Here is a 23550-nt window from a genome sequence, read left to right on the forward strand (position 1 = left end):
CCTTCCGCTCTCGGTTGTGTTTTCCCCCCCCGCGCGCTGGGGGGGGGGGGGGGGGGGGGGCCCCCCCGCACAACCTCTGAGGCTGGCAGTGGGCACAAGGATGTGCTGGAATGCAGCCAGATAATGAAACTTGTCACTCAGCCTGTCATTGGCTTTAATAATGCATTCAAATGCAGCAAGCTCTGTCTCCAGAGATAGCTGGTAATGCACCAGCGATCATGAGCTCAAGAGAATCTATGTATAATTAATACTCTTTATGATGTAGAGTAATATGTAGAGGAATCCAAAAATAGGAGAGGTTTGAAGAACACATATTAGACCACCTAGGAGTAGAGAAAAAACTGAAGTAAGAGGTGAGGTACCAAGGTGAGGAGAATGAGACCCAGGAGGTACTCTGAACACAAAAGACAACTGTCTTTGTGGATAAGCTGCCAATGCTCCATTTTCATTCAAGTGAAGAAGAAAACGAAATAGGGTAAACCTAAGAGAATAAGCAGAGAACAGTTACACAAACCTGATGAGATGCTAGAAAATATACATGACTGATCAGGAGCCCCTCAAACTCTGGCTGTTACCTCCAGGACTAAATTTTAAGCAAGCTATGGTAGCACAGCCAAGAGAACATGACATTTTAATTTTACTTTTATTTTGTTAGTTACCTGGGGTTTAAGCTCCCAAGTTTGACTTTGGGATTGTCTTTCATATAATTCAATTTTCAAGGTAGGTTTGAATCAGATTAAAGCAAAGAAACCAAGAGCTGACTGTCTTGTTGGAGATGGGCCAGGGAGGAGGGGTATGAAAGGAGCCCTGGGAATGCAGGCTGGTGTTTGCTAATTTTGCTTTCTGCTGGCTTTGCAGCTTTTTCTGGCTGGCAAGACAAAAGACACCAAAGTGTCCCCCAGGAGCCCAGTGAGAAATCCACAGCCCTCCCAGCTGCTCTCCTCCTCTTCCTTAGCTCCTTTGTGCTCCCACTCACAATCTCAGGTGCACTCAGTTGCTTAAGACATTAACTCTTCCAGAAAAGGCAGTTTAAAACAACATTCTAAAAGGCCAACACACACTCGATGCCATCTCCTCTCTGTTGGATGGCCTCCAAGCTGATCCTGCTTTGAGCAGGAGGTTGGTTGTGTTAGGCACTTTCTGAAGGTTCCTTCTAACCTGAGTTATCCTAGGTCTTGTGAACTTTTTGCAAGAGAGTAAGTGGGCACTCAGAGGCTATAACTAGGCCTACCAGATACATGAATATAAGCCCTTACTTTATCCTAAATTCAGTTCTTAAATGCAGACCTGCTGAAACTCCCCAGACTCTCCACTCCTTTCCCACCCTCCCTCAGATCACAGGTGTGATGTCTCTCATCTTCCCACCCCTCCTCCTCTCTACCAGTGATGTTATACCCCCATACTTTCCTCCTAGTCCACTTCACCTTGATTTCATCCCATCACCACAGCGTAAGTTTAACTCCCTACCACTCAACCCCCATCTTCCCTTTCCCATGCCAGGGTTCTCTTGTTCTCCCTCCACAGAAACCGTGCTTCCTCCTCTTCCACCATTATACTGATGTGGTTAATAAACTATTGAACATTAACTCTATGAGTGAATAGACTGAGGAACTTGGGCAATTGCTGTGCTGGAAAGTATTAATACGTGTTTGCAATGGGTTTTTTGTTTGCTTTATTTTTTTAAAAAAGCTATAGACAGTTATAGAGATTGAGATCTGTGTCAGAGTGAGGGATAGTTTTCTTCTTGGTATTTTTTTTTATTGGTCAGCAATACAATACAACAATACAGAAATGCAGACCAAAAATTGCGTCAAAGAGTAAGCTGGCAATAGCTCAGCAACAAAACAAGCAATTTATCACTGTTCTGAAGCCTTGCTGGTTTTGAATCACTGGCTTTGGGAACACAGAACATGCACAACCCTAGGCCTGGATTATCAGCTGTCAAGTCATCAAAGCAAAGACTGCATCCCTGGTCATCTGAGAAGACTTGTGTACTTTTGGGTGAATCAGAATAATTTTTAGTTTTTTCACTAATTATTAAGGTAAAACTTTCAAAAGTAGGCAGAGATCCAACTCCCATGGCCAGTGACAATGCTAGACCAAGAGAAGGGCAGAAAATCTGGGAGATGATCTGTTAAGGATTAAACATTACAGAACCAATATATCCTGATGTAATCCTTGGGTTTGTTCCATGCCTTGATTGCATGCTTATATGAATATCCATAATTTGAGAAGTAAATAGGTCCTGTAAAATGCTTGTATCTATATGACAGAGCCTTTCTGAATGCTCATGAAACTCAAATGGAAAATATTATTTGACACTACATCAAAATCATGATACATAAAAACTGTTGGGTGGGAAATGGGGGAAGGGGTTTGTTCAGGAGCTTAATTGTTATCTAAAAATCTTCATCTTTTCATACATCAGCATAAACCAGGCTGGTTTACATTTGTTATTGAATGAATATATTCATTATATATTGAATGATCATATACTCACATTATTGAATGAATTTTTATTCATTGCAGCATGTGAATTTCAATGTAAATTGAAAAAATGATAAAAAATTCAGAGTTTCTTCATGATATGCAATTAAGTGCCTTGAGGAAGGGCTGTAATGGTGCTGCACATAGCTCAGTCAGCTGCTCATTCTCTTAGGAGAGTGATCCTTTACAATTGTCTCAATATGTAGGTTTTCTCCAGCACAAATAGAAATAAAGACCAGTGTGATGTGTGGGTTCTGCCACTAGCACACAATGAATGGTGAGAATCCAGCTCACAAAATAACTCCTCTGCTTCCTAGACATGAAAGCTGCAGTTAGGATTGGGTTTTGTTTGTTTCTTTAAGAAAGGGATAATACACAACAGAAGTAGTAAAAGATAGAAAATACATACTGATTCATAGTATGTATTCTCTGTATTTCATTCAATCCAGCCATAAAAAACTCAAGTGAGGGTGCATGATTTATTTTTCCTATGCAGAACTATTTCACTATATTTCACTATTAAGCTATTTTCCTGATTCTCAAGCTATTTATGATCTTTTTGCCTCTTTTTTTTACTGTCAAGTCTTACACTAATTTTTGTCACAACTGTTCATAAATTCAAATATTAGTATATCCTTTCTTTTCCTCTTTTCAATTCCTAGATGAGCTTTATGTACTATTTAAAAAGATTAGTGCTCTCCTCATAAATGCATAGACAGCTTGCACTACTTCTGTCTTCTCCAATAGTTAAAAAAAAAACAAAAACAAACCACAGAATTTAATATTTGCTTCAAATGTTCATTTTCTTAAGCTTAACAGACTCAGTCAGGTAAAGGCATTTAAACTCACCCGTCCAGAAGAATACTTTTGTACCCATTTCACCACTGGTCTGGATGAAATACCAAGGGAAGAGAACTAGACATGATTCAAAGACTAATGCACCTCTCTCAGTTTGTGCAACAATATTTCATTTTGAGACCAAGAATTTACTCTGTTTTATGCAAATTAAGGGTGTGCTTCCATTTAATCAAGCAGTTTAAGTTCACCTGGTTGATTTTACCCTAAATCAGTTGAGCAGTGCTCGAGTTAACGAGGATGCAGTTGTGGCCAGTCACATTTCAAGATGTGACCTCAAAGTCTGCTTTATATGAACAGACCCTCAGCCTATCTTCCAAGCTGAAGGGATTCAGGACCATCCCAGTACTGAAAAACTTGCAGATGCTTCAATCCATCCCTAAACTCAAGCTATTGTAGTCTGCCACAGAGTCAGGAAAATCTGGAGAGATGATGACCTATGTAGTGCATTTAATTGCTGGAGCTCAAATGACAGCTGGGAACAAATTTATTACATCTAATTGACTACTAAAACCCATTCTTAGTTTATATGACGGATATTAATGCTACACTAAATATAAAGAAAGACATTACAGATAGTTGTTGATAGCTGTCCTGGACACTGAACCTGTAACATTTCTAACATGATCAAAGATTAGTACTGGAAAAGTAGTGAACAAAACATGAAAAATTTTTCCCCATCTGAGAAAGTGCTCAAAAGAGAGACCATTAAGGTGAGCTTAATTCTGTAACCTGGATTATAGGAAATACACAGTGCAGAGAGAAGCAAAAACCCTGAAAATCCTTTTGTTGCATCTTCTAGACAAGTACAAATCAAGTATTTTAAAGAATAATTTGGTGAATGTTTCCTAGATATCATTAGTAACAGAGTCCTCAAAATCTCAAGTTCTTGGGCCACAAAGATATTACATTACAGTGAGTGGGAGAAATCAATTTCTACAAGAGTATCTGAGAATCTTCCTGAAGTACATCAGGAATATAACTTTTCAAAGCCTAAAGCACCCCACTACTGTTTACACGGAGCACATAAAAATGCAAAGGGATCTTAACAATGTCAGGCTAAGTGAGTCAAGTGTAAAACAACTCCCCATAGAATGATGAAAACTGCAGAAGAAATTATCTCCAACACCACTGGCCTCTCCTCACCTTTTCCATCCCCAAGTCATTTCTGCAGGCAAAAGCAAGATGATGAGCTAAAAACCACTGCAACCTAAAATTACCCAAGCTACGTGTAAAACATGAGTTTTACTTTTTAAGTATAGAAAGTTTCTTAATGATCACATCAAACATGTATTACTCCTCCACTCTTAAAAATTTACTAATTTCTCCTCTTGAAGAAAACAACTGCTGTCTTCTCAAACTATTTAAAACCCTGAACAGATGTAGAGCTTGCATCATTGCAACCACACACAGAAATACTTACACTGTGTAAGAAGAAAAATATAGTTTATCTAGCTTAATTATAAAAAAAAAAAAAAATTTAAATCCCTTGGTGCCATGCCAATTCATGATCTTTGGTGCTGTATTCTTTTTAAAACACAACACTGGAAGCATCCAGCTCAATAGAAAGAGGCAAAAACTTTTCACTATTTAATTGATTCCGGGTTACGTGCAAAATTCAGTTGAAAATAGTTAAATGTGGTAGCAGAGCATAATAGATGTTGGCTCCATCTATTTTAAGATGCTTCCTGTCTCAGAAGTCTGGAGATATATGACGGGTACAGCCCAAATCCATCCTGGGCAGAGACTCCTGTCTGCCTTATCCTCCTCCAAACCCTGCTTTCCAAGCAAAGGAAACTTTCCCTGCAAACCCAGAGTCACAGGGATTTGCAGAGAATCCCCTAGGTGACTGGACATACTGCAAAGCACATTTCTCTTCAGTACACCGTATGTACTGCATTTCCAATGTCAGTGAAAGTCAGCCCTTACCAAATGGGACATGTTGACACTGAATTTGGGAACAAAATGCTTCTCAGGAGTTTGGACTTAGGGTTGAGGTACACATTTGGAGTTTGTTATCCAGTACTTAATTTGTTCATTAAAAAATATTAATTTATGAAAGACACAAATTCAACAATTGTTGCTGCTGGGATTTCTGCAACATGTATAGACAGCGAGGCCCGTGGAAAGAAAATAGGGACCGATTCTTGACAGATGTTTCAGAGATCTTTATTTTCCAGCCGCATGGCCGGGGTCCTGCGGAAGAACCTCGCAATCACGGGACCAGCAGGGTCCTTTTCGGGCAGGGGAACACAAAACAACCAATGGGGAACAGGACTGACCAGGAAGTAGGGAAACCCTGCAGGCCCTGCCTCTACTCCAGGGTCCCCTCTCACAGGACCCCATGCCAGGGGGGAGGAACCCCAACAAACAATACCTCAACAAAACCTGTCAGCTAGACTCTGCAAAGGCCACCCTCCACCACTTAAAAGAGGTCACAACTTAATGAGAAAAATATTTTTGATCTTTTAAATTGGAAGACCTGCTGCCTAAACTACCCATTGCCCAGTTGTTAGCAGATGATACACATTTGACTTGGTCAGTTTGTCATTGCCCTAAATGATGAACTCTTTTAAAATTAAAATCTCTCTGGCTTTAATTTCAGAAGACAGGAAAGTATCTTGTAGTAGGAAGTGTTACTGGGAAGTTATTGCTGTAATTGGCTGTCTACACAATTTTTACTTGCCCTTCCTTAAGGGAATGTCTGCTAGACTAAATAAAATTTCAGATATTTCTATTGTTTGGGCTATGAAATGGATACTATCAGCTGATTTATGGGAATGGAATATAAGATAATGTGCTTTCTGGAATCTTCCAGAATAATCATTCTGGGCCATTAAAAATAAAAAAAGCAGATGAGAATTTTGGTAAGACATAACAGTTAGGAAAATGGTTTTTGGTATTTGTTATAAATAAGGGAAGGGGAGAATGAAGGAATCACCAGATGCAATGTTTCTTCGCATTTTGCAAAAGCAAAGAAGGAATCTGCTTGGATAAAAATCAACCCTGAATGTGATCTCATCTTTTTCAGTTTAATAAATATTGACGTCTTTTTTCCTACTCACTGCTTTTTGCTTTTTCTTTCTCATTTTCGCTATTTGCATTTTATTCAGTTTGGGCAACAAATGAGATTGGTCAATATTCTTTGATGTTCAGAGATGTCTGACAATGCCTACAATTGTTAAAGATACAACTACTGCCACCAAAATCACACTGGGATATGTCATATTAATTTACATTTTCAACTCAGGTAATATCTCATTCCTTTCTTTGAGAAATCTTTCCTACTATAAAGAACTAACATGGCTTTATATCTGAAATTCTGCAATAATTTAACATTAAAGGTTACAGTAAATTGCCTGCAGTTTCCTTCCCCCTCTCTCTCTGCTAAATTGCACCCACACATGGTTAGCTGCTTCCTTCCACTGCAGCCAGGCAGTCCATGGGAAGATAATTCACCTTTTCTACCTCCCCATGGAGAATCACTCACTGCAATGTCACTTGCAAGCATGCAACTGGTAGCTGCTGGCCATGAACTGTTATCACTTGCAAATAGCAAGTAAATGAGCTCCAGCATATTCAGAACTGTTGAGATATCTCAGTCCTGGATGTTTCAGCTGTGGATGTGAAGTGTCTAGGTTAAGGGATGCAGCTGCACCCTGTACTCCTGTTTTTACTGCCTCCGTACAATATTTCCCTGTCTACCCTGCTTTACACTAGTACAACATGAAGACGTATTTTTAAATGTGTTACTTTGTCAAAGAAACAGGCATCTCATACTGTCTGAGCACCTTAATAACAAAAAACCCCACATGAAGTAAAGAGCGAGATCATATCACTGCAGCTAAAGTCCAATTAATCTGTACATAAAGGAACAAATGAACATGTCTAATAATGCCTGTAAATGTACTAAACATTTCTGGAAATTTCTAGGCCCTTTTTGTCGCACACTCCAGAGAGTCAAGCAAGTTTACCCACATCAACATGAATCATGGTGATGGGCAGGGAAGAGGTAGCAGAAACCACTTGCTGTGATGGTAACACAGCAAATACGCTGTAGGTACTCGGGATCAGAGCTCAGCTCTGTGCGTGCAGCAGGATGCCAGTCCCCCTCTTTGGGGGCTTGCAGAGCTGGCAACAGTTACAGCACTGGGCAGGAACTAGCAGAGCACAGAGTGACGCAAAAGACAAAACCATGGAAAAAGAAATATATTAGAAGAGTCTTTGGTTTAAGTAGACAGTTTTTGTCAAACTGTCAGCTCATGTAATTATATGAATAATTTCTTTTCAAACCACGACATTAACATTTTCCTCTTGTTCCTGCTGCAGTTTCTGTGGTATTATTCCTCTAGCCACAAGCAAGCATTTGATTAAAGCATATACCCAAGCAAGAAATGGCAAATCGTCTCACCTGTAACAGAAACACATCCCAGTGGAGCAACAAGAGCAATGGGGGCGAATCCATAGGCTGTGAAATTGCCCACCTCTCCAAGCCCTAGGAGGGCAATCCCACACCACCATAGCTTGCTCGTGTAGTAGGGCTTCTGCTCTGCTTGGCAAACCAGTCGGCGATGAGCGCATTTCTAGAAAATTAATTATTAGGAACAGGCATGAATAGAAAGACTTCCATTGTGTTCTTATGTCTGACAAAAGGGGAATAATTAAGGGGGTTGTCAACTTCAAGTTGCAGGTGCATCGAGGTTTTCTTTTTAAACATGACTTTGAGCTTGTTGCTGCAGAGCTTTGTGTTAACTCAGTGCTGCTTCAGATGTGCTTTCTCAGCCATGGTGGAAAGGGCTGAAAAGTCAGGCCTCTGAATAAACCCAAAAAATGCTAAGTGAGTACTAGCTAGTGCTTCCTAGCTATCACCACACACATCTGTTCTTGTCTCAAAGCAAAGCTCAGCAGTTGTGCTCTGAATCTGGAAACACTCAAAGGCAGGAGACAGGGCAGAATCAGAACTGTGGCAACAAACTGGGACAGGAGGAACAGACAACAGGGTGTTCCTGTCCATGAAGTCTATCCTCGCCAGAAATATCATTTCAAAATGGAAAAGGCAGCACTTAATCACATGTTCTGTAGGGAGGACTCTAAATTAATTAAATAGAATTTATGATTTGGCTACAATCTCCTGTTTGACCTTAGAAGGAGATCACAAGTAAAGCATTATTTTCTAAAGAAAAAACAGTTGGCACAGGTATAACATATACTCAAGTAATACTTCATCAACACTTCCTGGTACATGAAGAAGGTGTCATTGACACAAGTTGTAATTGTTTTCTCTCTGGCTGTACAGCAAGAACCTGTACATGGAACGGTAATTTGTCTTTGATCACACTGATCTTCTGAAATAGAGTCCAGGCAGTCTCCATCAAGAAAGTGTCGTAACTGGGAATGATGCAATGTTTACCACATTAATTCTGCAGATTATCATTTCCTTTCTTAAATTGCTCTCCAGTTTCTCTGCACATGGGTCAAAAAAGGTGGGAATCAAATGATACAGTTATTACAGTACAAGTGGTGGTAAAAGAAATTTTTTCTCCGTCACTTGCTATCTGACTTTAGAAGTCTCCCTGCAGAGCCTGGGGAGGTTGTAAAGAATTTTCCTCATACTCTCATCCTTCTCTGTAGGCTACTTGATAGAGTATGGGCCAACACCAAAGTCTATAAGACCCCATAGTCCTAGTCAGTGCCCTTGTTGAGAAGATGCAGCACATTATTGGAGCTTCATGCTGTGGAACCTGTTCAAGGGATGAAATTCTAGGAAGAAGTTTAGCCCTCCAAGGAGAAAAAGAGCAAAAGGAAATCAAACTTGAGACAGATGTTCTTCACAGTAACATCCAGGATTTTCCATTTTTATAAACAAGGAAACAAAAAAAGTCCAACAAAGATACAGATGATATTAATATTAAATAATATTCAAATTATCACTCAAGAATACAAGTTTCTGCCGAAAATTAAATAGGACAAGTTTTTAACTGAATCCTGAGATGCGTTTTCACCCCAGAATCTTGTAGGATTAACTTTTGAGGGCATAGTGAGATTTAAAGATGTGAAGCGAACACAGGATGGTGAGCTCAGCAACTCCCCTACAGCCTTCGTTCTCCAGATGTCCATCTTCTCTGCACAGTAATGTGTGCAAATGGTATTTAGGTGGAGGCTGTTTATAACTCAGTTATAGCTGCTAGAGGGAGGAGAAGCAGGATAATGGACTGCATGATCAGAGAGGGACAGAGAATAAAAAAATTTGGCCTGTCCCATTAATAGGAGTGTGAAGATAAATGTTGAGATCTAGGGAAAGTCATTATTCATATTTAGAAGAATGGAGAAAAACCTAATTTAAAGGATAAAAAAAATTCAGTTTAAACTTTCTGTCAAATGGCAGTGAGAGCTATTGGGTTTCCCTAACCAGCATTTAAAAAGCTGATCATTCAAATCCAGGAAGGGCTGTTATGATTATGGCTGTCAGCAGAAGTCAGCCTTTATGCCTCAGTACATCCCCTTGCGAAGCATCTACTTTGACATCCAGTACCCTCAGCAGACAAAAGATGTGAAGTCTGAACAACCTCATCATCATGGCTAGACTGAATTTCCACTTCACTTTTCTTCACTTCACCTTTACCTTTCCACTTCAACTTCAGAGGTCTTCCTAGAGCCTGTCCTAGTGCTGTCACCACCAGCAGGTTGGAACTCATGTTGGAGAGGCAGCAGTCACCTCAACTTGCCTACCACCTCTGGCTAAACAGGTTTCTTTCTATGGGATTCTCCAGCTAATGATGTTTAAAATAGGAGGGAACCACTGAAGAACCTTCTACCATTAATGAAGTGGGTTACTGTGAATAGAAGATTTCATATTCCACAACTTTCTGTTTCATCCTTTACAGAAAAAGCAAGAAATAGCTTTATATGAGGCCTGTACAACTTCTAAAATACCAGCTAGCAAAAATACTTCTTCTGGACAATTTACACAACAATGTTTTCTGTGCTTTAAAAACTTTTGTTAGAAGACCCAAAAATACAATGAAGTCTACAAGATAGAGATTATAATGAAAAATTTAACTTTCTACTGAGTATGTATTCTAATTATTAAAACAGAAAGGATTTTATAAATGACATCCCACAACCCTTTACCACAGTTGTAAGGGCAGCACCTCCCATTACTTTTATGATTTAAATAGTGTTTACTCAGATTATCTTAATTGCGGGGAAAAAAGCTAAATTGGTCAAAGTTGTTTTGGGGTCCAGTATTCCTAAAACCTTTATGTCTTTATGCATTTATGGAACAGGTCCTCAGGGAGCAGACTCAGAAAGAGGCCCTCTTTGATCTGCTGCTTGTCAACAGAGCAGATCTCGTCACCAGTGTGGTGACTGGTGCCATCTTTGCCACAGAGACCACAAAATGCTCGAGTTTAAAATCTTTGTTGACAGGAGGAAAAGTGCAGCAAAACCTCAGCTCTGGACATGAGGAGAGCAGACATCAGGCTGCTCAGGGAACTAGTTAGAAAAGTCCCCTGGGAAATGTTTTTGTAGTGCTGGGGTCTGTCAGTGCTGGTCACTTTTTAAACATCACCTCCTAAGAACACAGGAGCAGCAATTCCCCAATGTCAGAAGTCAAGCAGAAGAGGCAGAAGACTGGCTTGGCTGAACAGGGATCTTCCCTTGGAAATAAGAGAAAAAAGGAAAGTGCGTGCCCAGTGGAAGCAAGGTCAGGTGACCTGGAAAGAATACAGAGATGCAGCTTGCCACTGTAGGGAGAAAGTTTGTGTGGCCAAAGCTCAGCTGGAGTTGAAGATGGCCAGAAATGTGGATGACAATAAAAAGAGATTTTTCAGACATATAATAGCAAAAGGTAGCATAGAAATAGCATCAGCCTGTTACAGGATGAGGATGGGCACTTCACAAACAGGGACATGGACAAGGCAGAGGTGTTTAAGGCATTCTTTGCCTCTGTCTTCAACAAGGATGACAGATCAAGGGGGTCTCAGTACCCTGAGCTGGAGGACCATGGCTTTGAGAATGATCAAATCCCAGCTAACCCTGAACTTGTTCAGGATCTACCGCTCCAGCTGGATCCCTACAAATCTATAGGGCCTGATAGGATTCATCCAAGAATCCTCAAAGAACTAGCTGATATAATTGCAAAGCCTCTCTCGATTGCTTTTGAGCAGTCTTGGGGATCTGGAGAGGTCCCAGCTGACTGGAAGCTGGTGAACATTGTCCCACTTTTCAAGAAGGGCAAGAAGGAGACCCTGGAAAATATACACCTGTCAGTCTCACTTCAGTGCCAGTAAAATAATGGAAGAGATTATTCTGGGACGTATTGAAAAATACCTGGAGGACAACATAGTCATTGGTCACAGCCAGCACAGCTTCATGAGGAGAAAGTTCTGCTTGTCAAACCTGATTTCCTTCTATAATAGGGTAACCCACCTAGTTGATCTAGGAAAGCCAGTTAATGTAATCTTTTTGGAATTCATCAAAGCTTTTGATACTGTCTCTCATAGTATCCTTCCTTCCTCCCAGGTTCAGTGGGACCACAAGTGAGTCGCAGCTGGTATTTCCTTCTGGCACATTCAAAGGAGGAGGAGTTATAACCATTTCTTCTATTCCTGTATGACAATCACAGCACAGAACAGGTTGAGAGCTCCCAACAACTCCCAACTTCCAGAAACTACAGCAGGGCACTGCTAGATTACAGTTAATGAAAGAGAGAAGGTTTATTAAATGCAACAATTTTGCATTTTGAACTTCACCAAAACCAAACTGCAATGTAACTACTTGCTAAATGTAAACAACTCTGAATAAAGAGAAACCATATCGTACCTGTATATTCAAAGAGACACTAATGAGAAAATTTGAAGCAGCAGCAAGTAAAACTCCCAAGAGCTGAGTCTGCAAATCACAAAACAAAGAAATACAAAAATAATTATTAGTTTAAGAAGAACAATATAACGGTGGTTTTCTCATAGCACATTATAACCCAATCAAAATCAAATTATTTTACTTTTCAGTCACTGAGTTCATGCTGCAGTGAGTAAAGTGATAAGAAATACCTCTGCACATTTGTCTAGGGCTTAAGTAGTAAACAAGTGGAAATGGAAAGGGCGTGTCAGTGGTTTTGCTGTCCTTCAGTAGAACACCTTCTTAAATCTCACGAACGAAAAAACTAGGCAGGTTTGCATTGAAAACCACATACAGGGCTTTTCTCCCCCCAGAAAAGGGCCTGGTTTTTACATTATCCTGAAGGAAAATCATTATCAATCAAACCATTCCTATTGGAACACCATTATCTTATGTGTTAACATATCCACTATTTGACAGGGCAGCCAGGATCATAGGTCTCCTGACAGTTTCTTCAATGTATTGTGTTATTTCATCAAATAATTTCCTAATCAGACTGTCTAATTTTCAGTAAGATTTGCAGACTTTCTATGAAGCCAAGAAATTAAAAACATTCAAGCAGGATTCAGTATTTTGGAAAGCAGTCATTTAAAGATGCCATTTCAGCAAGGTCAAACAACAGGTACTTGATAGAGCTCCCTGTCCACTTTCAAAATGTTCTGACGCATTGCAAGCCATCCTAAGTGTATTAAAAACCCATTCAAGGTCACTTCTACGGAGCTATGAGGAGCCCCATTAGCTTGTAGAAAAGACAAACATACCATCAGTTTTTATAAACAAGGTCATGGTAATATAACCCAGCATAACAACTGTTTGCAGGCTGTAAAGCACGATCCAACTCTATGCTCACAGCCTCAGGTTTCATGATACTTATCCAAGAAGGTGCCTGGACAACTCTGAACAGGCAGTGCCTACCAGCCACAGAGACTGTTACCCGTCAACATTTATAAGGAGCAACAAGTTGTCCAGCAAGCACGTGGGGGGGAGATTGTTGCCGTGGCTAGGTATTCCCAGACTAAGAAAAGGCATTCCCAAAAGTGTGAAGGAACAACAGCCTTATTACAAATCGATTATAATATTCTTATTTAAGCCAAACAGCAGAATCCAACCATTTCCAGCCCATATGTTTCTGTAGTGGCTTAGAGTCGGCAGGAGAAGCAGACAACAGACTGCTCCGAGTGAAGTGCTTGGCTGCCTGCCAGGTGTCACCAAGACATGACTGATGGGTGCAAGGGGATTCAGAGACAAGAATGCAGGAAGTGAGAGGGCTCACTCTGCTAACTATTACAGCATCAGTGCCACAACCTGGGTACAATAAGCGTTCAGTGAGAAGCATTACTCAAGAGTTCAGCCCATAGCTTCTGGTGCATGGCCACTGGAGGTCCTTCCCCTCTTGCATTGTTTCCTCAGGATCCTCCAGTGGGTGTTCCAGCAGCATGTTCTGGGCTCTCACACACACACTGTGTTTTTCATGCTCTGGGAACACATGTCACTGGAGCCAGTGGGAAGTGTGTGATGAGACATCTCAGCACACCGCAGCACAGACGTCTCTGCTGAGATCAGCACTGTTACAGGGACACAGCAGCCTCCTTCCACTCTGGGGAAGTGCTGTCACATGGACACCACCCCAGCCTTGCAGAAGCAGAGGGGTTGGGTTTTGCTTCCTTATGCCTTAATGCTCTAGCATCAAATCCTGAGCACTGATCTTGCCCAAAGTTTGACAACTTCATCCTGCACACACAGCAGCTTCAAAAAACAGCAACTAAATAAAAACTTTTTTCTTGCTCCCGAAGACTTGTACTGTTTAAATGACAACGTGCTCCCTTGTGAGGAGGTGGAGAAGTGGCCTTGTCAGCCTTGTCATGAAGTGTTAAAGAAAAAGGAGACAGCAGGGAATAGAAAGCAGAAACTGCCACTTCATTTACCCCATCGTCTTATTGCACTTACATTAGTAATTGTAACAAATCCCCACTACTCCCAGCAGAGAACTCAGTCTCTCTGCGGCTCTTTTTCTTCCAGAGGCTGATCCTATCGTTATGGCTGCATCTCAGGATGCAACCCCTTGCAGCTCCTTCGTCCCAATTTTCCACTGGGGGTCACAAACGCTGCTCAGGACTCAGTAGGCAACCAGCACTCCAGGAAGGAAACACCACTGATCTTAAGCCAGACCACAAAAGGGTCTCTATCCAGCTCTGGAGGTAAAACTTCAATGCAGCTGGTGAGCAGAGGATGAGGTCATGTGTTCCATTGGTCATTTAAAGTAATGTGCTAAATCAGATCCATGTGTGGGTACTGATGATGACCTGAGTGCATGCCCCTAGAGGCTGTGAATCAAATCTCCAGCAGTGGGTTTTCCAATGCCCTGCGTCATGGGTGTCCTCCCTAGAACAGCAACTGCTTTTGCACCACAGTGGTTGCTTCACCAGGTATGTGTGAGCTTGGCTCACATATCACTGTGGGACACATAAGATTTCTGTCATGATGACCAGCCTGTGTCTGAGCAGAAACCATCTTACAAATGTCAATTCTCTTCCTGGAGAATCACAGAATGGTTTGGGTTGGAAGGGACCTTAAATATAATTTAATTCCAGCCTCTCTGCCATGGGCAAGGACACCTTCTACTACACCATGTTGGTCAAAGCCCCATCCAGCCTGGCCTTGAACATTTCCAGGGATGGGGCATCCAAAATTTCTCTGTGCAAGCTGTTCCAGTGCCTCACTACCCTCATTGTGAAAAGCTTCTTCCTTGTACCTAGTCTAAATCTACCATCTTTTATCTTACAATCATTACCCTGTGACGCTCCTCTGTGCCTAACTTAAGCAACCTCCTAGTCTGTGCACAAGAAAAAACAGCGCATGTGTATGATCAACGCAAATGTGTAGTGGCAGTCTGGGCTCAAATCTTACCCTCATAGCTCTGCTCATTTTATTGCAATGACCACATGTTTCACCTGAGCGTTGCTGTTGGCATACATACTGCACTGCCTGCTCCAGGCTGACAGGTGTTAATGAGCTCTGCTTAGCATGATGATAGCACCAGGCTTCCAAACGCAGGGCTGAACAGACCCCTAAAGATTGAGAGCAGAGTACGTTGCCCTAAGGAGGTCAAATATCACATGGATCCATTCAGGGAGATGAGATGAAGGTAAAGTAACACCATGCAGCTACAGCATGGCAAAATTGTCTCATGCAGGTACATACTCACACATTCTTATATTAAATAAATAAAGGGGAAAACACAGTAAGGAGGAAAAGTACATTGCAAGCATCTCAAATCAGAATGAATCCTAAATCAGCAGGTAATTTCTAAGGAACCAGGGTTATCGCATACAGCCGCACTCAAACAGAAGAGAAAAAATAGGATAGCATATCTCAGGCTAGTAAAACCACACACAAATGAACGATGAGCTGCAACTGGAGACAGATCACAAAATGGTTACTGTATCGCCCTAAAGGCCACCAGAGTCCTTCTGTTCTCATCTTATCATGTGAGAGGCTTCCTTATTTGTGCAGTGTCTGCCATTTAATATCCTTCAGAGACTAAAGGACTGGTGGAACAGCCAGTTTAATAAGTAATAAAAATGATATTCTCTGAGTTTCCAGTTGTGATATCCAGTTGTGATATCATCCGCAGCACTGCAGAGCTTCCCACACGTAAGTCTCAAGACAAACCTCAGTTGGGGAATTCAGCTGCAGACAACTTCAGATCCATGGTACTACTTCAGTCAACTAAGGACTTCTACAGGAAAGAGCTTTAAATATTCAAAACTGTTGGCATAAATTGCAAGTTTCTTCATCACCAAAACATCTGTCTGAGCATACAGGCCACTTTGTCAGACCCCAGATTTCAAACTGTTGACACATTCTTCCAGTGCTTCCAAATGCATGAGGCTTGTCACAGAAACATCTTGCCCTTAAGTTTTCCAGAAAATAAAAAACAATACAGAAATTTAATTTACTTCACCTTAATATGTTTTGGAACAAGACATGGAAGTCACCTATCCACTCTGAAGTCCTTTCCAGATAACCCCTGAGTACACAGACCATGGACTGACATTGTGGATCTGCCAACATTTTCCTTGGTGGCAAAATAGGCTTGACGAATGCCTTCCTCTGGCCTGCCACTCCCTCACTGCCTTGCTTAGGCACCTGAAATAATCCATCCAAAATATACCCCGTTACCATTATGTTCTTTATAAGCTACCTGCCAGTGTTTAACACTAAAGGTAGGTCAAAATTCACAATCTACAGGAAGGGTTTTAAGCTGGTGACCCTGTGCAGTTTGTCAAGGGTGACACTGACCTGCACAGGGGCTGCCGGAGGGAACAAGCTCAAGAAATGGCAAATTCGCCTCAAGCAAGGCACCTTCAGTGCTCACCTGGCATCCCCATCCCGGCCACATGAGAGTCCTGCACAAGCTGAGGCGTGGGCAAAGGAGGTTTGAACTATCAGTCAGGAGAAATCCATTTGCCACGTGGAGGGGCAGCACATTGCTACTCAAAATAAGTGAATGGGTACGGTCCTGCTTCCAGCACTCAGGCAGGACCTGATGCTTATTTACCAGAGCACCTTTTCACATCATTTTGAAAGTATTTTACAATGATATTATACATGCAAAATCTCTATTTATTGTCAAAGTAAAATAAGGGGTTTATGGCAAATGAAATCTGTATCTTTGGCAATAATTCTAGTAAGTTTATCACTTGCAGACTAAAATCTGCATTGGAGACTCAGTTATATGGTGAAATGCAATTTATCCTTATTACATGAGTATTTTCCTAAAGCACATTAAACTGCAGTTGCCAGGTCTGTAAAATGAAAACTTAGAAAAAGGAACTTAACTTGCATTGACTAAAAGGTATATGCCATTATTTATGGAAACTTGCTATGGCTATAAATTGAACTGATGAGCAGAAAAAAACCTAAACACTTTAAATGTCTGTTGTTGGCTCACTCATCAAGGCTAGTTAAACTGTTACTCCTATTTTTTCTTGATTTCTCTATGTATTTGTGATCTAAAGGTATTCCCAACAAATTTAATGGCATGTACTGTTTCAAAAGCTATGCACCATTTCCAATAATTGGGATTTTGTCAGACCTCAATGGATCTCATTAAAAAAAAAAAAGAGAAAGGGGTGGAACATGTTCTGAACTTCCAATTATGAGTTAACTCTGAAGCAAGAGGAATTCAGAGTCCTTAACAAAAACCATATTTTTCAAAGAGCTACCATGTGGAATTGGGAGAGGCTTATCATTTAGCTATTATTATTCACAGAGCTCTGGCTGTACTCAGTGCTTTACAGAAGTATAAATAAAACAAGGTCCTTATTTCAATGGTTTTCATAGTGCTATTCATATACTCAGATATGGGTTAAGGTCCATATGAAGTACTGAAGGACAGCTGAAATAAGAGTAAAAAGGCAATTACCAGTGTGGGAACATGAAATGAAAATACATTTGATTTGTTCCTTGTGACGCAAAAGAAAAAGGACGTTGTTCAATATATGAGGAGAGAATCAAAACATTTGGCATCATCTTTGTTAGGAATAGAGAGAGGAGACTTGGTAACTACACTACCTCACAAATTTAAAATACATCTTTTTCCAGAAAAGTGACAAATTGCAAAGGCTGGAATGAGAGCCTGGTAAGTTATGAAAAGGTGGGGGAACTTGAGAGGATACAGCAACTATGGAAGTGGGACTCTTTTATTTATCTCCGAGTTTTAACCACTTTCATGAGATCCTATTTATATTCATCACACTGATTATTTTAATTAATATGCATAGCAGTTAACAAACCAAGCTGGAGAACATGAACTGTAAAATAAAGTAACTAAAGTAACTTTTTATATGCTTACTAAGGTTATATACAAACATATCCACCCACAGTACTGTTAACAAGCCTAGAATGATAGAGTTATTTAAATTGAAAAAGACCTCTAAGATCATTCAGTCCAACAATAATGCAGTACTGCCAAGTCCACCACTAAACCCTAAGGACCACATCTACACATCTTTCAAACACCTTCAGGAATGGTGACTCAACCTCCTTCCTGGGCAGACTGTTCCAATGTTTAAGAACCTTTTCTGTGAAGAAATTTTTCCTACTGTACTATTTAAACCTTCCCTGACACAACCTGAGGAAATTTCTTCTTGTTCTATCACTTGTTAATAGGGAGACAAGACTCACCCACCTCACTACAACCTGCTTTCAGGTAGTTTTAAGAGACCACTATGAGTAGCAATTTTTTTTCCTTTTTGAAGAGTTAAAACCAAACCCCTCGACTCCTAAATTTCAATTTCTTATTCTCAGGAATGAAATCTTAAAACTAGAAATAAGTGGGAGAATGGAGAAGGGGCAGAATGGATATTTACACTGTTTCTGTGAATAGCCTGTGATACTTTGGGACACTTTAGTTTCTGGGATATTTTGCTGCATACTCAAAGACCATTTCATGTTTTTAATAATGCCTGCTAGATTGCAAATAAAAACCTCTCAAATGACTGTATAAAAACATCAATCATATCTGAAAACATCTTAATAAAAAGATTTTCTCAAGTACCATCACATATCATCTCCATGGCAACTACAGAAATTACATACCAGGAAAAGCAAGAATAGGATTACAAACTTTTGTCAGTTTCCAGGTCCCACAGGAGAAACAGGGAGGCAAGCTAGCACTGCCTGACCAGCTTCTCCCACGAAATGGCCAGTTGGCTTGGGGATACACTTCTTTTGCTTTCCAGGGGCAGGCTTTCTGGATGTTCCTGTTTGACCCAGTCTAATTCCTGGTGTACAAGGTAAGGTCCAAGCCAGACCACTCCAAGCCTAGGTATATTAATCCCCAGAAGCTACAGTCTGCCTCACATTGAGAAGCTGTGTTGTTCCTATCCTTGCTTAATGTGGCTCCCTTGGACCCCTAAACTGAGAGCCAAAGAGGTGATACAAGGCTTATGGGAAGATGGAGGCAAGCTCAAAAGGGAGCTATCTGAACAACTGAGTAAATAGTGCTGTTAAGTGTTACATCAGGCAGGGCAAGGCACAAGGAGTACTCTTGGAGAGATGTCTCTCTCTGCATGTACACACAAACGTGCCTCCAAGCACAGATAGCTCATTCCCTCTTGTTATTGTAGTACAAGTCTCACTGAAGCACAAATGAGCTATTTCTGACTCTACCTCAATCAGAAACAGAAAACCCTGACAGAAATGTAATACATTATTTACCAAATCCTCAAAAGAATTTTTATATAAAATTCTCCCTTTACCAGTTGAGAGGAATGGCATGTCTCTTCCAGCATGCACTCTCCAGTATCACTTTCAAACAAAGGCAGGCTTGTCTCCCATTCTGACTCAAATAATCTTCTGTTAGCTGCAACTAGCCCTTCCTTTGATCTTCACAGAAAATGCTGCTCCAAGTCACAACCTGAGTGAACATGCTCAGTTGTTGAAACACGGAGTCACATATGTCAGACAGGTATAAACACAGGCAGGAAATCACAATGCTTACAAGCCAGTGGCGTTTCAGAAATATTCTAACAGGACTAACAACAGGGGAGGGAAAAAAGAACAGACCTGACTGCATTTAGAATGAAGTTGGATCCATCTGTTAAAAGAATTACTTGATTTTATGGCAGGGGAATGAGCAGCCCAAAGGCCCTTCCAGTCTGCTGCTCCTGCAGAGGAGGGGTGCTCTGTAATCATTCCTTGCTTTCCTTCCTGCACCTCTTGCACTTGGCTCTCCTAGTTTCATTTCCAGAGAGAGTGTTAATCATTTACAGATAGTTCCTAACGCAAAAAAAATGAGTGGACTCCAGAAGGCAGAACCTTCTGCTTAGCAGCATTATTCATTTAAATATAAACAACTGCTAGATTATCAGTGATGATCTAAAAACAAGAGGTCCTGCACTCTGAAATATTCACACGTATGTAGATGGGTACATACACACACAAACACTCTGCTGGATGCTTTTTAATTTGCAGATACTTATGTTCAAAACTGTAAGATGTAAATCTTGAATAAAAAAACTCTAAAGAAATGGTCTCACATTCAAGTTTCTTGCAAGGGCTTGAGATACAGGTAGCAGGCTGGTGTTCGCTCAGCTGTCTCCCTGTGACACATTACAGTTGGACATTTGGACATTTTACTACAAACTGTAGTTTACTGGTTTAAAGTACAAAAGTATTAGTAGCATTTTGCAACTCATGGCTAATGCTGACATAAAGAGTAGGTGTTTAGCTCACAAAAATTCAAAGCATCTACTTCATAGCTGCTTTCTGCAAGAGAAAACTAAGATCAGTGTAGCTGAATGATCCATTCTATGTACCTTTAACACCTTTTAATGCGCTCTGTTGTACTTACAGAGATAACAAGGCGGTGATGCTTTTCCCCCTAGTTTTGAGTATTGTTGGTCTTTCAGCAACTGTATCTCATGTGGATTCTCCAATATAGAACTTGCTGTCTTTTTTTTTCTGGTATTTTAGCATTAGTATAGGATATAATGGTATGTATGATATAACTTCTTCTTGACAGGGATTACTATGGAAATGGGGTCAGGAAGTTAAATTCCTTCTCAGGAATTAAAGAAATGAAGGAGAACTGAGTATTCTTTTCATGAGCCAGATGCTATTATCTCTCACATGCATGCTTTTTAAACCATGCACTGCTCTTCAGTTTGTCCTGGCAGTCTCTGATGTGTAGTTATCACAGCAGCCAGCAGCTCAGCCTCACACAGCTGGAGCCACTCTTCCAGCAAGATGGGGGAGAAAATTGGAAGGGTAAAAGCACAAAAAATTGTGGGTTGAGATAGAGACAGTTCAATAGATAAAGCAAATGCTGCATGAGAAGCAAAGCAGTATCAGGAATTCATTCACTGCTTCCCATCAGTGTGTAAGTCTTCAGCCATTTCTAGGAAAGCAGTACTCCATCGTGGGTAACGGCTACCTAGGAGGACCAATGCCAAATGTCCCCTTTTTCCCTTCTTCCCCCTGCTTTTTATGCTGAGCATGACACCATATGGTATGGAATATTCCTTTGGTCAGCTGGGGTCAACTGTCCCAGCTGTGTCCCATTCCAGCTTCTTGTGCACCCCCAGCCTACACTACACTGATGGGGCAGTATGAGAAACAAAACACACCCTAATGCTATGCAAGCACTGTTCAGCAGCAACTAAACATCCTGATTACTAGCAATACTTTTTTCATCACAAATCCAAAACACAGACCACACAAATTACTATGAGGAACATTAACTCTGGCAAAAACCAGTACAATAGTCAAGAGACGGAGCAAGAGTTTTGATCAGGTGAAAGCTGCTATTATTTGTTTGACTGAAGCTTCTACAGATACTACAAGCTGTGCTCTTGGTCATCTTGACATGATGACTGAGTCACTGCTTCATGATAACACAGACACTGAATGATATAATGTTCATGGTGCTTTAGTCACTACTGGAAACAAAAGACTGTTACTGAAAGAGAGAGAAACAAAGGAAAGAAAATAATGTGATAAGAAGTCAGTAACTACAAAAACCTTGTGACAATTACAAAGCAGGAAAAAAAACCCCAAACCACAACAATACCCCCAATAAAAATGGAAAAGAAACATTAAAAAATAGTAGGTTAGAGTCATAAAGCAAAGTAAATGGAGCCACGATCTATTTACTCCCAAGCTGGAGCCCAAAAAATTAAACTAGGTTTTAACTGGGAGTTAACTGTGTGGGTACAAGCCTGTTATGTACACAAACCCCATATTTTGGTTGCTTTTCACAGGAACATCTTTACAGTGGAGATATCCTTGGCTGTTGAAGAAAAAGGCTTCAAGTGCAATCTGTATCAGCTGGCAAAATTACTTCGTTTTGAGCAGGACGGCAGTCAAGTCATTGAACACGTTAGCTAGGACTCTGCTGGAGATTTCAGCTCCCACGAGGCTGATTTAGTTCTAGGGAATTAAGTGTCAGCCAGAGGTAGAGTTGTCCACAAGGGGATATGAACTTCCATGTTACTACTTCACCTCAGCCACCATGAAGTCCTGTCCAAGGAGCCAGTATGTGCTTTGCTCTGACCCATTGTTTTCGTGTGTGGAGGGACTTCTTCCAAACCTTGCACTTCACCATAGGCCTCTGCATTAGAGGGTTGTTTCTGCAACACACAGCAGGATACAAAGGGGAATATAGCCAGAGAGTCGCTGTGTGCCTCATCCAAGAGTTAAACCCTAACGATTCCGTGATTTCTCTTTATCATAGTTCCATAATCTCTCTTCATTTCCCCGTTATGGGAAAAACAGTTCATATCACCAAACGAGGCCAAAGCTTCTAGCCTAGATGATGTAAATCAACCATGAACGTCATTGAGGGAAAGGGAGTTACACTGGTATAACCTCAGTTTAAGCAGAACACATCTGTTTAGGTTGATATTGACTATTTACTTTTGAGTACACTGCAAACATCCCTTTCTTAAGAGCTCTGCTCCAGGCCTGGTGCTGATTCACACATCAATGGGCTGTTCTCTGAAGCTGCTGGCCACGTTTCAAAGTCCGTATTAGTCAAAGAATGGAAAGCGTATCTCCCAACTGCTCACATTAGTGAATGCCATTCTTCTGGGACAATCCCTGTTGACATTGTAAACATGAGCATAACAGTTTATACATCTTACCAAAATTCCACATAAAATAATCAGTCTCCAGTTACCAGGTTAGACAAAGGTCCTCACCTCCCTTACGACTGAAGTTCACAGTCTGCAGTTTGTTCATGTTTCTAAAGCCTTGTTTTTTGAGTTGGGTCAAATTTCTACTTGAGTAATTTGTTTTCTTTTGATTCCTTCAAACAGGGCTTAATCAGATATGGCAGACTGTTGGAGACAAGCAAGGATAAGATTCAGACATCTTTTTTATCGATGCCCAAAGCAGACTTCAAGACCATAGAAAAAGAAAGATCATACTTAAGCTCCAAAGAGCAATGAAGTCTTTGGATCACAAAATCATAATGAGCCAGAGTTACAGGTGTGATTTTACATGAAAGACAACTTTTATTTTAAGAATTATATCAATGACTATTTTCCTGTCAGTTTACCCAGACAAAATGCTTCATTGAGGAGCCAAATGAGTGCTAGGGCAAATGAACCAGAAGAAGCACAGATTCAAGGTGGGAGCAACACCACTGCTTTGTGCGACAGCAGTGTCCTAGATCCACACAGCAATCTCATGAAATCTTAGGAGCAGACAGGTGTTGGTATGAGCAGCCAGACTTTCACCCTACATCACTGCAACTCACAGACATGCTATGAGACTCGAAAATCAACACAGTGGCCACAG

General features: G+C 40.8%; 1 protein-coding gene across 1 annotated transcript in view; it reads right to left on the reverse strand.

Annotated features, from left to right (window-relative positions):
* The window catches only part of NIPAL2 (NIPA like domain containing 2), a 55898-nt gene that overhangs the window by 24671 nt on the left and 7677 nt on the right, over window positions 1-23550 (reverse strand). Inside the window, 2 exon segments of the mRNA XM_042036316.1 lie at window positions 7754-7925; window positions 12166-12234. Coding sequence (XP_041892250.1) covers window positions 7754-7925; window positions 12166-12234 — 241 coding nt within the window.

This window comes from Corvus kubaryi, unplaced genomic scaffold (assembly GCF_017639235.1).
Source record: "Corvus kubaryi isolate FWS band 111438036 unplaced genomic scaffold, C.kubaryi_AGA036_p1.0 37385, whole genome shotgun sequence".
Taxonomy (NCBI): domain Eukaryota; kingdom Metazoa; phylum Chordata; class Aves; order Passeriformes; family Corvidae; genus Corvus; species Corvus kubaryi.